At 42.4% G+C, this 14737-nt stretch overlaps 1 protein-coding gene across 1 annotated transcript; it reads left to right on the forward strand.

Moving 5' to 3' along the window:
- The first annotated feature begins 4434 nt into the window (after positions 1 to 4434).
- LOC146571848 (E3 SUMO-protein ligase ZBED1-like) lies at positions 4435 to 8245 on the forward strand. Its single transcript, XM_085278419.1, has 6 exons — positions 4435 to 4506; positions 4593 to 4725; positions 6206 to 6342; positions 6489 to 6959; positions 7066 to 7666; positions 7862 to 8245. The coding sequence occupies exons 1-6, from the start codon at positions 4435 to 4437 to the stop codon at positions 7993 to 7995; spliced, it is 1548 nt and encodes a 515-aa protein (XP_085134545.1). The 3' UTR covers positions 7996 to 8245.
- Positions 8246 to 14737: the final 6492 nt, after the last annotated feature.

The following is a 14737-nucleotide window of genomic DNA, read 5'->3' on the forward strand; positions in this document are numbered from 1 at the left end:
TGCGTGCATTCATAGCTATCAGAGGTACAGTTCGCCAGATAAGATGCGATCAAGGCATGAATTCTGTCGGCACTAGAAATGAGTTTATTGAAGCATTTAAGGAAATGGATCAAACCAAGCTAGGGAAACTGGACTGCGAGTTTCTCATGAACACCCCAGCATCTAGTCATATGAGTGGTGTCTGGGAAAGACATATTCGCACCATAAGAAGTGTTCTCACGTCCATTCTGGAACAATCAGCCAAACAACTCGACAGCTCCTCTCTGAGGACATTCCTGTATGAAGTCATGGCAGTGATTAATAGCAGACCATTGACTACTGACCATCTACAGGGAGTGCAGAATTATTAGGCAAGTTGTATTTTTGAGGAATAATTCTATTATTGAACAACAACCATGTTCTCAATGAACCCAAAAAACTCATTAATATCAAAGCTGAATGTTTTTGGAAGTAGTTTTTAGTTTGTTTTTAGTTTTAGCTCTTTTAGGGGGATATCTGTGTGTGCAGGTGACTATTACTGTGCATAATTATTAGGCAACTTAACAAAAAACAAATATATACCCATTTCAATTATTTCTTTTTACCAGTGAAACCAATATAACATCTCCACATTCACAAATATACATTTCTGACATTCAAAAACAAAACAAAAACAAATCAGCGACCAATATAGCCACCTTTCTTTGCAAGGACACTCAAAAGCCTGCCATCCATGGATTCTGTCAGTGTTTTGATCTGTTCACCATCAACATTGCGTGCAGCAGCAACCACAGCCTCCCAGACACTGTTCAGAGAGGTGTACTGTTTTCCCTCCTTGTAAATCTCACATTTGATGATGGACCACAGGTTCTCAATGGGGTTCAGATCAGGTGAACAAGGAGGCCATGTCATTAGTTTTTCTTCTTTTATACCCTTTCTTGCAGCCACGCTGTGGAGTACTTGGACGCGTGCAGTGTTGGGGAGTAACGGAATACATGTACCGCCGTTACGTATTTAAAATACAAAATATGAGTAACTGTATTCCGTTACAGTTACCGTTTAAAAAGGTGGTATTCAGAATACAGTTACTTTGTTGAAATAAATGGATTACACTGCGGTACTTTCCTGTTTCATTTTGTCGCGGGTCAGGACTGTTTGGGTTTTGTTTGACAGCTACGTTCTGTTGTTCCAGGCGGCAGCGTTACGGTTGCCATGGTTACAGGGCGACGCTCTTTCTCCTCTCTCTTTCTGCGACTGTGTGTTTCCTGGGTGAGAGAGGCCTTTTCGTTGTTGTTGTTGTTGTGCTAAGCTAACAGGCAGAATGCTACAAGCATAGCTCTAAAGAATGTAGCATCATGTTCAGTGTAGTCCGTGCTGCAGGGAGAATGGACTGCCATACACGTTATGGGTCTGTGAGCGCGAGGAGGGAGAAAAAGGCGAGTGGAAAGGTACGAGTTGTCATCGAGGAAAAACGGGAGCTGGAAGCATGTAAATATAATAATAACCACTTCAGCCAAGAAGAGTGCCTGACGAGCCCAGTTGTAAGTAAGCTATTTAGACTCGACTGTACACCGTATTCGTGTTTTCCTCTGAAACAATAAGTTCCGTTGGAGCAGCCTTTCAACGCCTCTCTCTGTCTCTCGCAAGAAAAGTTGACCCACACAACAAAGTAAAGCTATTTTTCGGCTACGAGCCGACAGAGACCCCGCCGTATTAGTCAGAGGTCCCTTTACTACAGTTCGGAGTCGCGGACCTTCAGTAATAGTAATAAATCACACAGCAATAGGACATTCACGTTGTTGTAAAAAGCATGATAATATATTAAGTAATCCAAAGTATTCAGAATACGTTACTGTCATTGAGTAACGGAACGGAATACGTTACAGAATACATTTTGGGGCATGTATTCTGTATTCTGTAATGGAATACATTTTAAAAGTAACCTTCTCAACACTGGATGCGTGTGATGGAGCATTGTCCTGCATGAAAATCATGTTTTTCTTGAAGGATGCAGACTTCTTCCTGTACCACTGCTTGAAGAAGGTGTCTTCCAGAAACTGGCAGTAGGACTGGGAGTTGAGCTTGACTCCATCCTCAACCTGAAAAGGCCCCACAAGCTCATCTTTGATGATACCAGCCCAAACCAGTACTCCACCTCCACCTTGCTGGCGTCTGAGTCGGACTGGAGCTCTCTGCCCTTTACCAATCCAGCCACGGGCCCATCAAGACTCACTCTCATTTCATCAGTCCATAAAACCTTAGAAAAACCAGTCTTGAGATATTTCTTGGCCCAGTCTTGACGTTTCAGCTTGTGTGTCTTGTTCAGTGGTGGTCGTCTTTCAGCCTTTCTTACCTTGGCCATGTCTCTGAGTATTGCACACCTTGTGCTTTTGGGCACTCCAGTGATGTTGCAGCTCTGAAATATGGCCAAACTGGTGGCAAGTGGCATCTTGGCAGCTGCACGCTTGACTTTTCTCAGTTCATGGGCAGTTATTTTGCACCTTGGTTTTTCCACACGCTTCTTGCGACCCTGTTGACTATTGAATGAAACGCTTGATTGTTCGATGATCACGCTTCAGAAGCTTTGCAATTTTGTAGTGATGTGACGTTCTGTATCGAGGCTTCGAAATGTGTGTCGAGTAATGGAGGGGGCGTTTCCGCGAAGCGCGTATCGAGGCTTGCTTCATTTATGGGAGGAGCTGAAAATGATGACGTCCGAAGCCTCGCTGCCCGGCTGTACCACGTGACTGGTTCAGGAAGTGGTTCGAACTTTGCCGCGAGCTATGACAGCGATATAAACCCCTCAGACTTCATTCAAAATGTGGGTGTTTGATGGAGAGTTGCGGTTAGTGAGAGTTGGAGACAGTTTGGAGAGAGTTGGAGACAGTTTGTAGAGAGTTGGAGACAGTTTGGAGAGAGTTGGAGACAGTTTGGAGAGAGAGCGAGAGACAGTTTGGAGAGAGTTGGAGACAGTTTGTAGAGAGTTGGAGACAGTTTGGAGAGAGTTGGAGACAGTTTGGAGAGAGAGCGAGAGACAGTTTGGAGAGAGTTAGAGACAGTTTGGAGAGAGCGAGAGACAGTTTGGAGAGAGCGAGAGACAGTTTGGAGAGAGTTGGAGACAGTTTGGAGAGAGCGAGAGACAGTTTGGAGAGAGTTGGAGACAGTTTGGAGAGAGTTGGAGACAGTTTGGAGAGAGTGAGAGACAGTTTGGAGAGAGTTAGAGACAGTTTGGAGAGAGCGAGAGACAGTTTGGAGAGAGTTGGAGACAGTTTGGAGAGAGTTAGAGACAGTTTGGAGAGAGCGAGAGACAGTTTGGAGAGAGTTGGAGACAGTTTGGAGAGAGTTGGAGACAGTTTGGAGAGAGCGAGAGACAGTTTGGAGAGAGCGAGAGACAGTTTGGAGAGAGCGAGAGACAGTTTGGAGAGAGTTGGAGACAGTTTGGAGAGAGTTGGAGACAGTTTGGAGAGAGCGAGAGACAGTTTGGAGAGAGTTAGAGACAGTTTGGAGAGAGTTGGAGACAGTTTGGAGAGAGTTAGAGACAGTTTGGAGAGAGCGAGAGACAGTTTGGAGAGAGTTGGAGACAGTTTGGAGAGAGTTGGAGACAGTTTGGAGAGAGTTAGAGACAGTTTGGAGAGAGCGAGAGACAGTTTGGAGAGAGCGAGAGACAGTTTGGAGAGAGTTGGAGACAGTTTGGAGAGAGTTAGAGACAGTTTGGAGAGAGTGAGAGACAGTTTGGAGAGAGTTAGAGACAGTTTGGAGAGAGCGAGAGACAGTTTGGAGAGAGTTAGAGACAGTTTGGAGAGAGTGAGAGACAGTTTGGAGAGAGTTAGAGACAGTTTGGAGAGAGCGAGAGACAGTTTGGAGAGAGCGAGAGACAGTTTGGAGAGAGTTAGAGACAGTTTGGAGAGAGTTAGAGACAGTTTGGAGAGAGCGAGAGACAGTTTGGAGAGAGTTAGAGACAGTTTGGAGAGAGCGAGAAACAGTTTGGAGAGAGCGAGAGACAGTTTGGAGAGAGTTAGAGACAGTTTGGAGAGAGTTGGAGACAGTTTGGAGAGAGTTGGAGACAGTTTGGAGAGAGCGAGAGACAGTTTGTAGAGAGTTGGAGACAGTTTGGAGAGAGTTGGAGACAGTTTGGAGAGAGTTGGAGACAGTTTGGAGAGAGTTGGAGACAGTTTGGAGAGAGTTGGAGACAGTTTGGAGAGAGCGAGAGACAGTTTGGAGAGAGTTAGAGACAGTTTGGAGAGAGCGAGAGACAGTTTGGAGAGAGTTAGAGACAGTTTGGAGAGAGCGAGAGACAGTTTGGAGAGAGTTAGAGACAGTTTGGAGAGAGCGAGAGACAGTTTGGAGAGAGTTAGAGACAGTTTGGAGAGAGTTAGAGACAGTTTGGAGAGAGTTGGAGACAGTTTGGAGAGAGTTTGGAGGTTTAGGAGAGTGAGGAGAAAAAGACAGGAGAGAATGGAGCCAGCTACGAAGAGAAGGATGTCCTCCCCTGTGTGGGAACATTTTGAGCTCATATCTCCCAACAAGGTATGTAAATTTCCACAGAAGATGTATTTTCATAATACTGATGGTGCAATAAAACCTATGTTAAGCTGTCTGTACTTTTGTACAAGGTGAGGTGTTTGCTATGTGCCAGGGAGCTGGGATATAACAACAACACCTCATCCATGCTTAGGCACTACAGAGCTTTGCATGAGAATAAGGGGAACACCGATTGTGGAGCAAGACCAGGTGAGCCAACATGCTGTAATGTTACTAAATGATATAACAATATCATACAATTAGAGCTGGGCGATAGAACGATAACGATATGTATCGCGATATAACTTTTACTCGATAGAGAAATTAAGCTATCGCGATAGACCTCGTCGCTCTTGTCCTCTTAAAAAAAAAAAAAAAAAAAAAAAGATCAGCCAATCCAAATTAAGTAGCGCAGAGCCGAACCAATCACAGCCGCAGCGTCACGTCGCGAGACTTGTTACGTACAGCACAAGTGCCAAACCGCACGTGTGTTTGTTTGGGAAGCAGCCAGCGGGTAATGGAGGAAATGAGTGTGCCAACTAGAAAAATCAACCGAGCGTGACCGAAGAGAAAACAGATGATGGTTCCAACGCCGGAGAGATTGTCGAACGGAAGAGCCATAGAAGTTCCGTAGTGTGAAGGTATTTCGGCTATTTCAAGTCTGACAAAAATAGAGTAGCGTGCACTGTAAATTGTGCCGAAAGCAAGTCTGGAAATACAATGAACTGGTGCATGCGTCACACTGTGCGCCACGTTATTGTTTCGGTGAAATGAATTTCTACAATACTGTTAATTCTACTCTCTGCAGTGTTTAAATGCTTACATATACACACAGTTACTGTCCCTCCACACATACGACTCGGTTCTGCTTCTATGCCCCAGCTTTGTTTACTTTTTCCCACCGAGGCTTCTAGACTTCTGATTGGCCAACATTTCTGCACGGTTAGGAATCTAGCGCCACCTGCTGCTTTGGCATGTTCATAGCAGCGTTTTCCTTCATTTCTGCCTTTATGTGTGGACGGGATTATTTTTTAAAACGAAAACGGAAAATCTCCGTTTTCAAAAATACCCGTGTACGTGTGGACGTAGCCTCAGTCTCTGACTGGAAGCGCTAATTCGTCATTCGGCTTTTGTCAGACTAAAGTAACTGTTAAAACTGTTTGAAAAGCTCAGCTATACAACAAGGAGAGATTGAGAATTTCCTTTTAGTTCTCAGTTTATTTGATATTGACAAAAGTTAGTCAGTTTTGTCTGTTCTTCTGTAACACAAACTAAGATTTATTTTTAGAATTAATATTTTGTTTCTAAGTGGAATTGACAATTTAGTCTGTTTCGTTTGTTCTATTTTGAAACTTAAACGCTTTAGCGGCTGCCTTTTGTGTAGTTTGCAATATTTGCCTTTATTTATCTGAAAAAGTCTCATGTTCCTTAAGTACATCTACCCTGTTGAACTTATTATGGGAAATAAATATTTAAATAAAAACAAGCTGCTGATTATTTCACATTTTACTTGTGAGCAACGGCACATTTAAATCTTACAAATATAGTTATTTGGCTTATATCGTGATAGATATCGTTATCGCCTGAAATGAAAAAAACATATCGTGATATGAAAAAATCTCATATCGCCCAGCTCTACATACAATGCAATAAGTGACGTGTGTGATATTTATATTTGTGCTTTGTTTTTATTGTCTTTCCTCAGCAGAGCAATCTCAAATAGATGAAGACCTGGTTAGCATGGTGATTGAGGACTCCCAGCCATTTAGCATTGTGGAGGACAGCGGATTTAAAAGATTTGTTAAATCATTAAATCCTAGTTATGTTCTCCCCACTAAAAAGGTCATAAAAGCAGTGAACATTTAGTTTCTACAGAGTAAAATGTGAACAGGCAGGACTGAGGCTCAAAGCCTCAGTGTGTAGCTACACTACACACTGCTTCACAGCCACGTCGTACTTGTGAACAAAATGTTTTTACTTTCCTTTAGGCCCTGAAAGTCATGGTGGAGGCCAGGTACCAGGAGATGAAGGAGAAAGCTAAGGCCAGCATTGAGAAGGCAGCAGCTGTGAGTCTGACATCAGATATGTGGACCTCCATCAACACAGAGGCCTATCTTGCAGTCACCTGCCATTTTGTTGATGAGTCCAGCACATTAAACACCGTTGTTTTAGGAGTGCAATATTTTCCTAATGCACACACTGCAGAAAACATTGCACAAGTGAAAGGCACACTCATGGCAGAATGGGCAATTACTGACAAAGTCACATGCCTAGTAACAGATGGGGCTGCCAATATGGGGGCTTGTGCAAGGGAGCTAAGACTTAAACATGCCATATGCATAGCTCACACCCTGAACTTAGTGGTGAAGAAGGCCCTTGACCAGACCCCTGAGCTCTCTGACATCCGAGCCAAGTCCAGGAAGATCGTGGGATATTTCAGGAGCAGTACCTCTGCAAAGGTAAGTTCTTAAGTGGCTTAATTACAGTTTCTTTAATTCTACTTATGTGTATAGTTCTGCTCCCTTGACAATCTAATGTATGCTTTTTCAAATTGTATTTTGTAAGGAGAGGCTTTCAGTCGTGCAGGAACAACTAAGGAAGCCTCAACACAAACTACTACAGGAGGTGGAAACCCGCTGGAACAGCACTTACAATATGCTGCAAAGACTTTTCGAGCAAAGGGAGCCAGTGGGTGCTGCTTTGGCAAGTCTCACAACAGACATCCCACCTATGTCATCTGAGGATTTTGGTATAATTTCAGAGTGTCTGGTTGTCCTAGCACCATTTAACGATGCAACCACTGAGCTCTCTCAGGAAAAAAGGGTGTCTGGGTCAAAGGTCATACCTTTGCTCACTATGCTGAATCATTGCCTCAATGAACAAATGGTAGAACCACCATCCATTGGATCTTCTCTGGCTCAGAAGCTGAGGATGCTATTGAGAGAGAAGCTAGATAAAATACAGACCATGAGCATTATGTTCCTTGCGACACTGCTGGACCCAAGGTTCAGAAAACTCGGGTTTCTCAGCCCTGCAAGAGCTAGCGAAGCAGAAAAAAGACTGAAAGTAGAATGTGCTTCCGTAATGAGGGCCTCCACCACCTCTTCCTCCGCACCACCACCACCACAGCCATCAACGTCACAATCTGTTGAGGCTGTTTCCCACGGTACCATTGTTATTGCATTTTAGTTGCATTTATATAAACTGAATGTTGGGTTTTCCACTGTATCTATTATTGTATGATCTACTGTACAATATAAAGCGCCTTGAGGCGACTGTTGTTGTTATTTGGCGCTATAGAAATAACATTGAATTGGAAATTGAATTGGTAGTATCTCATAAGACTCTCCTTTTTGTTTAGGTAACAACCTGTGGCGTCGCCTGGATGAGAGTGTCAGGCAGACACAGACACAAAATGTGACAGCAGACGCAAATATTGAGGTCCAACGGTACATGATGGAGCCAAATATTGGAAGGCTGGAGGACCCCTCTTAAATACTGGGAGAGACAGAAATATGTCTACCCTCACTTATATAAGTTAGCACTGACATACCTGTGTACCCCTGCCTCATCTGTGCCCTGTGAGCGAGTGTTTTCAAAGGCAGGGGAAATATTGTCCAAAAAAAGAAATCGCCTACGACCTGCCACAGTGGAGAAACTGTTGTTTTTAAATAAAAACCAATGATGTGTCCCCTAAACACTAATCACTGTCCTTGCCTCAATGTTACAAAAGCACAACCACTGTCCACACCTCACCTCACAGTAAATGATCATTTCCATCTTAGGCATTTCCAAATGATCATTTTCCATACTGCCACTATAAATATACACAGTATACTGCCATGACTACAATATACATGTTTTACACACTCCTTTTGTTGTTGACATTTACAGGCTGTGTGCAAAATGCCACACTCTTCAAATTCATGCCAACTAATATTTTTACGTCCAGTAGGTGTCCTACTAGAGCAAATGAAGCTTCAAGAAGCTTCGCGTTGGGGTGAACCAATTGGATGAAAAGCTTCAGTGCTTCATGGGGCTTCATCTGCCCATCACTACAATTTTGAGACTGCTGCATCCCTCTGCAAGATATCTCACTATTTTTGACTTTTCTGAGCCTGTCAAGTCCTTCTTTTGACCCATTTTGCCAAAGGAAAGGACGTTGCCTAATAATTATGCACACCTGATATAGGGTGTTGATGTCATTAGACCACACCCCTTCTCATTACAGAGATGCACATCACCTAATATGCTTAATTGGTAGTAGGCTTTCAAGCCTATACAGCTTGGAGTAAGACAACATGCATGAAGAGGATGATGTGGACAAAATACTCATTTGCCTGATAATTCTGCACTCCCTGTATGTGATCCATCAAACCCAGAACCTTTAACACCGAATCACATACTAACCATGAAGTCCACAATCATCTCTCCACTTCCAGGAATGTTTGTGAAAGAAGATCTTTATCTCGTAAGAGGTGGCGTCGTGTTCACCTACTTGCCAACACTTTCTGGACGAGGTGGAAAAAGGAGTATTTGTTAAATCTTCAAGGCAGACAGAAGTGGACCAAAGAGCACAGAAATGCTAAGATCAATGATGTTGTCCTCCTGAAGGATGAGATAACTCTTCGCAACCAGTGGAAGTTGGCAAGGATCATTGAAGTGTACCCTGGAAAGGATGGAAGAGTAAGGAAGGTGAAATTGCTGCTGAGTGATCCAACCCTGGATAGAGCAGGGAAACGTACGTCCAAACCTGTGCACCTGGAAAGACCCATTCAAAAAGACAGTCATTCTGATTGAAGCCGAAGAAGATTCTCCACCGCACTCTGCTTAAAAGATAAGTCATAATAGTTCATTCAAAAGCAGTTCATTAGTTCATAGGCAATACTTTATTTTTCAAAATCACAAGTGATTGGTGGGAGTGTAACGGTGTTTTGCATTTTGTTTGTTGAGCTGTATGTCCAGAGTTTGCTCTTTTCCACCCTCTGGTGGTGAAGTATAGAGGGTCCAGTTGTTTGCAGTTTGGGTCTCCACCCTGTCACTTTATGGTAGTGCACATGGTGTCTGCATGCTGCTCCACACATGGAGAAAATATTGTTCAAAGAGAAGAGATAAGTGAGAAAGAAGGCCATAAAGGACTATTTAGCCCCTCCTGGATGACAGCTCACGAGGTTTGTGTATTTTAAATGTTTTATTTTCTGTATTTAAGGACTTTTGATTGATTGATACTAAGTACAAGAGCGCATTTTGATGTGATGTTTTTCTTTTATTGTTTTGTCCATGAGCAGTTCTCACGGGTTGTCAAGACCAGAATAAACCCTGTTTTATAACTCTACATTGTGCCTACGTCAATCCTTGAGGGTGCTACAAATCTAAATGTTAAATCTAAATGTTACAGGAAATTATATATTTAGCTAACATGCAAATTTATTGTACGGCTCAACAGAAATACCAAAATAAAAGCTTTACGAAAACCTCCTGTGCAAAAGTGTGCCAGTAGTGGTCACATTGTGTCTGCTCTCCAATGATCGTCACTTCTCACCGCCATGAGCTGCTTCACTTCTTGCCTACGAGCATGTCCAGCGATTTGGCTGGACATGTGCTGCAGCGATTGTGAAGTCGAGACTGCAGCTGCCGAGAGTCCACTACTGCTGAACCTTTGGATGGCCGACAAAATGGATCTTCCGATGTTTTCAGCTAAGTCGCTGGAGGTGCTGGTAACTCACAGTTTTAAATGTAACCTAAGACCAACTCTTTCCTGGAAAATTTTGAAGTTGCTTGGGGTGAACCGCCTTGAAACTGTACCCTAATGTGTAAAACATGACATTTCCTGTTCACACTACATACTGCTGTGACCACAGTCAAATATGGCAGTTTCTAATGTGTTCAAAAGTGTGTGGTCCAGATTGGACAATCTATGTGTAAATGAGAGAAAATAAAATATTAATGGCCCAGGCAGACTGGCCAAATATGAAGCGGATCCAATAATATCCCTTGCACGTCCCCATATCACCAAGCATACTGTGGCCGATCTGTGCCAAACATCTCCTATGCCCACCCGGTGGTGATGGAGGATAACACCTGACCAAATGTAACACTGATGTATATCATGTGTGGAACCACAAGTAAAAATTTCATCTAGATTGGATGATGATTATAATCTAGTGCACATTTCCTGTTCCCACTAGGCACTAGACACCAACTGTTGCATTTCTGCCTTCACACTGTGAGTCCTCTGGGCTTATAAACGCAGCAGATACAATAAGGCCTTTGCATGTGTGCACAGGCCCTGATAAAAGGAATAGATACAATAGGGCCTTTGCACATTTTCTGCCCTAATAATAATAATGATAACAGTGTGTGAATGTGAGAGTGAATGAATAGTGGAATTGTAAAGCACTCTGAGGGCCTCGAAAAGCGCTATATAAATGCAATCCATTATTATTATTATTAATAATAATAATAATAATAATAATAATAATAATAATGAACAGAGCAATTACAAAAGGCCCAGTGACAAACAATGACAGTCACAAAAAATAAAACAATAAGCTTTAAGAGAAGACCATATGTAGGACCTTTATGTAAGACTGCTTTCTTCCATTTGTGCAACATCTCTAAAGTTAGAAATATCCTGTCTCAGAGTGACGCTGAAAAACTAGTTCATGCATTTATTACTTCCAGGCTGGACGACTGTAATTCATTATTATCAGGAAGTCCTAAAAACTCCCTGAAAAGCCTTCAGCTGATCCAAAATGCTGCAGCAAGAGTCCTGACAGGGACTAGAAAGAGAGAGCAGATTTCTCCTGTTTTGGCTTCCTGTTAAATCCAGAATTCAAAATCCTGCTCCTCACATACAAGGTCTTAAATAATCAGGCCCCATCTTATCTTAATGACCTTGTAGTACCATATCACCCTATTAGAGCGCTCCGCTCTCGCTCTGCAGGCCTACTTGTTGTTTCTAGAGTATTTAAAAGTAGAATGGGAGGCAGAGCCTTCAGTTTTCAGGCCCCTCTTCTGTGGAACCAGCTTCCAGTTTGGATTCAGGAGACAGACACTATCTCTACTTTCAAGATTAGGCTTCAAACTTTCCTTTTTGCTAAAGCATATAGTTAGGGCTGGACCAGGTGACCCTGAATCCTCCCTTAGTTATGCTGCAATAGACGTAGGCTGCCGGGGGATTCCCATGATGCATTGAGTTTTTCTTCTCACAATGTGTGAGTGAGAAATGTGTGAGACCGCACTTAATCATACTGTGTTGAACAGCATGTCTTGATCCTGTCTTCCTTCTCTCACCCCAACCGGTCGCAGCAGATGGCTCCGCCCCTCCCTGAGCCTGGTTCTGTCGGAGGTTTCTTCTTCTTAAAAAGGGTTTTTTCCTTCCCACTGTCGCCAAAGTGCTTGCTCATAGGGGGTCATATGATCATTGTTTTTTCTCTGTATGTATTATTGTAGGGTCGACCTTACAACATAAAGCGCATTGAGGCGACTGTTGTTGTGATTTGGCGCTGTGTAAATAAAATTGGATTGAATTGAATTGAAGACCTCACAAGCAACTACAAAAAGGAAGTCATCAGTCACCTGCAACAACTTGAAAAGGAAAACATCATTGACCTTCCTACATACCACCGACTATACCCAGGGTATGCTATACCCTACATATATATAGACTTACAAGCCACATTGAAGGTCCCACTCAGACCCATTGTTAGCAGTATAAATTCAGCCACCTACAACATTTCCAAGCACCTCGCCACCATCCTGGCACCCCTTGTGGGGAACGCACCCCATCACATCAAAAACTCAACTGACTTCACCAACAAGGTCCAGAGACGTACACTGGATCCACATTAAACTATAGTGTCCTTTGATATGATCTCAGTCTTCACTAGAGATGGACCGATCCGATATTACGTATCGGTATCGGTCCGATACTGACCTAAATTACTGGATCGGATATCGGAGAAAAATAAAAAATGTAATCCGATCCATTAAATATCACGAAAGCACCTCACAAAACTTGCGACACCCAAAGTTTTAATTTGATGTAAAATGTATAGAAGTCAATTACTGTATATAGTAACTATTAAGTCTAATATATATACCCTAGTAAGCTATAGTACTTTTTCCTTTGGGAAGGTACCATCTGTGCAGTCTGCAGTTCTGTTGAAGAAAGATGTTGAATCTATTTAATATTTCTTGAAAAATAATTGATTTCTGTGCATTTTTTTTCACACTGCATCAAATTAAGGTTGATTACGTCGATTAAGCATCATGAGGTGGAGCGTGAGGGGTGGTTCCCTATTTTTTATTTATTTATTTTTGTTGTTGCTGGGAGTTGGAACCCTATTAGTTAGGTTGCTTAATATTTATGCTAAGTACTCTTTAAAATACCAGAATAGGGAGGATGGTGTAGGTTTAAGTTTATTAGATTGATCAGTATTGCTGAACTATGAAATATTTTTTTTGTATACAGGTATAACAGAATAGCTTTAGTGTAGTTGTTGTTTTAAACTTGAGTATGAACTTATACAAAATGCAGCAAGATATTTTAAAAAACAGTTTTGTTGATTAAAAAACACTATATCGGATTCATATCGGTATCGGCAGATATCCAAATTTATGATATCGGTATCGGTATCGGACATAAAAAAGTGGTATCGTGCCATCTCTAGTCTTCACTCTGCATACCTAAAATATAGGCAGTGGAGACTTTCAGAAAACAACTACAGCAAGCAACGACTACCCTTAGAAAACATATTTTAAATACTAGAGTACGGTCTCTATAGACAAAAACATGGATGTGCCATGGGCTCCCCAGTGTCACTTATTGTAGGACAGCACCTAGCTGCTGGTACAGATGACACCTGGGTCATACATACCCAAATCAAATCAAATCACTTTTATTGTCACATCACATGTGCAGGTACATTGGTACAGCACATGTGAGTGAAATTCTTGTGTGCGAGCTTCACAAGCAACAGAGTTGTGCAAAATACAATAATGTAAACAAGCAAAATACAAGAATGGCTACATCTGAAACTAATAAATATATGTAGTATATGCAGAGCAGGCTGTACCTGCTGCGGAGACTCAGGTCGTTTGGAGTGGAGGGCCCACTCCTGAAGACCTTCTATGACTCTGTGGTGGCTTCTGCTATCTTTTATGGTGTGGTCTGCTGGGGCGGCAGCATCTCTGCTGGGGACAGGAAGAGACTGAACAGGGTGATCCGAAGGGCCAGCTCTGTTCTAGGATGCCCTCTGGACCCAGTGGAGGTGGTGAGTGACAGGAGAACGGCGGCTAAGCTGTCATCCCTGTTGGACAACGTCTCCCACCCCATGCAGCAGACTGTGACAGCACTGAGCAGCTCCTTCAGTGGGAGACTGCGGCACCCACGGTGTGGGACGGAGAGATTTCGCAGGTCTTTCCTCCCCACTGCTGTCAGACTCCATAATAAAGACTTTAACTGATCAAGCACACACATCCATACATATGCAATAATACTAAGTGCAATAATCCTTTCTGTCATCGTTGTATTTTTACTCAGTTGTATATAGCATTCGTATTCTATTTTTATCTTATTGTATATTTATTTTATTTTATTCTACTGTATATAGTATTTTATTTTATTCTATTCTGTACAGTTGTGTACTGTATTTATTCTTATTGTATTCTAATTTTTGCCTCATAACTTTTGCACTGTCCACTTCCTGCTGTGACAAAACAAATTTCCCACGTGTGGGACTAATAAAGGTTATCTTATCTTATCTTATCTTATCTTACAATATATAATAGTGTATGCATTTCTGGATGTGTATACTAAATATTTTTCTACGTGTGTGTGTGTGTGTGTGTGTGTGTGTGTGTGTATACACATATTTTACAAATTAAATAGAGTAAACAATAAATAAAATATATAAAAATATACAGAGTTGAATATGTGCAAAACAGTGGCATTACTGTACAGTATGGAGTGCATAATGTTGAAGTTCCAGTAGTGAAGCTGAGGTGTCTATGAAGTGTTCAGCAGTCTGATGGCCTGATGGAAGAAGCTGTCTCTCAGTCTGCTGGTACGGGACCGGATGCTGCAGAACCTCCTTCCTGATGGAAGCAGTCTGAACAGTTTATGGCTGGGGTGACTGGAGTCCTTGATGATCCTCCCCGCTTTCCTCAGGCAGCGCTTCCTGTAGATGTCTTGGAGGGAGGGAAGCTCACCTCCAATTATCCGTTCAGAGCA

The sequence above is a fragment of the Mchenga conophoros genome, linkage group LG6, assembly GCF_057382185.1.
Source record: "Mchenga conophoros isolate Kocher_MC1m ecotype Shallow Benthic linkage group LG6, M_conophoros_male_GT1.1, whole genome shotgun sequence".
NCBI classification, from domain to species: domain Eukaryota; kingdom Metazoa; phylum Chordata; class Actinopteri; order Cichliformes; family Cichlidae; genus Mchenga; species Mchenga conophoros.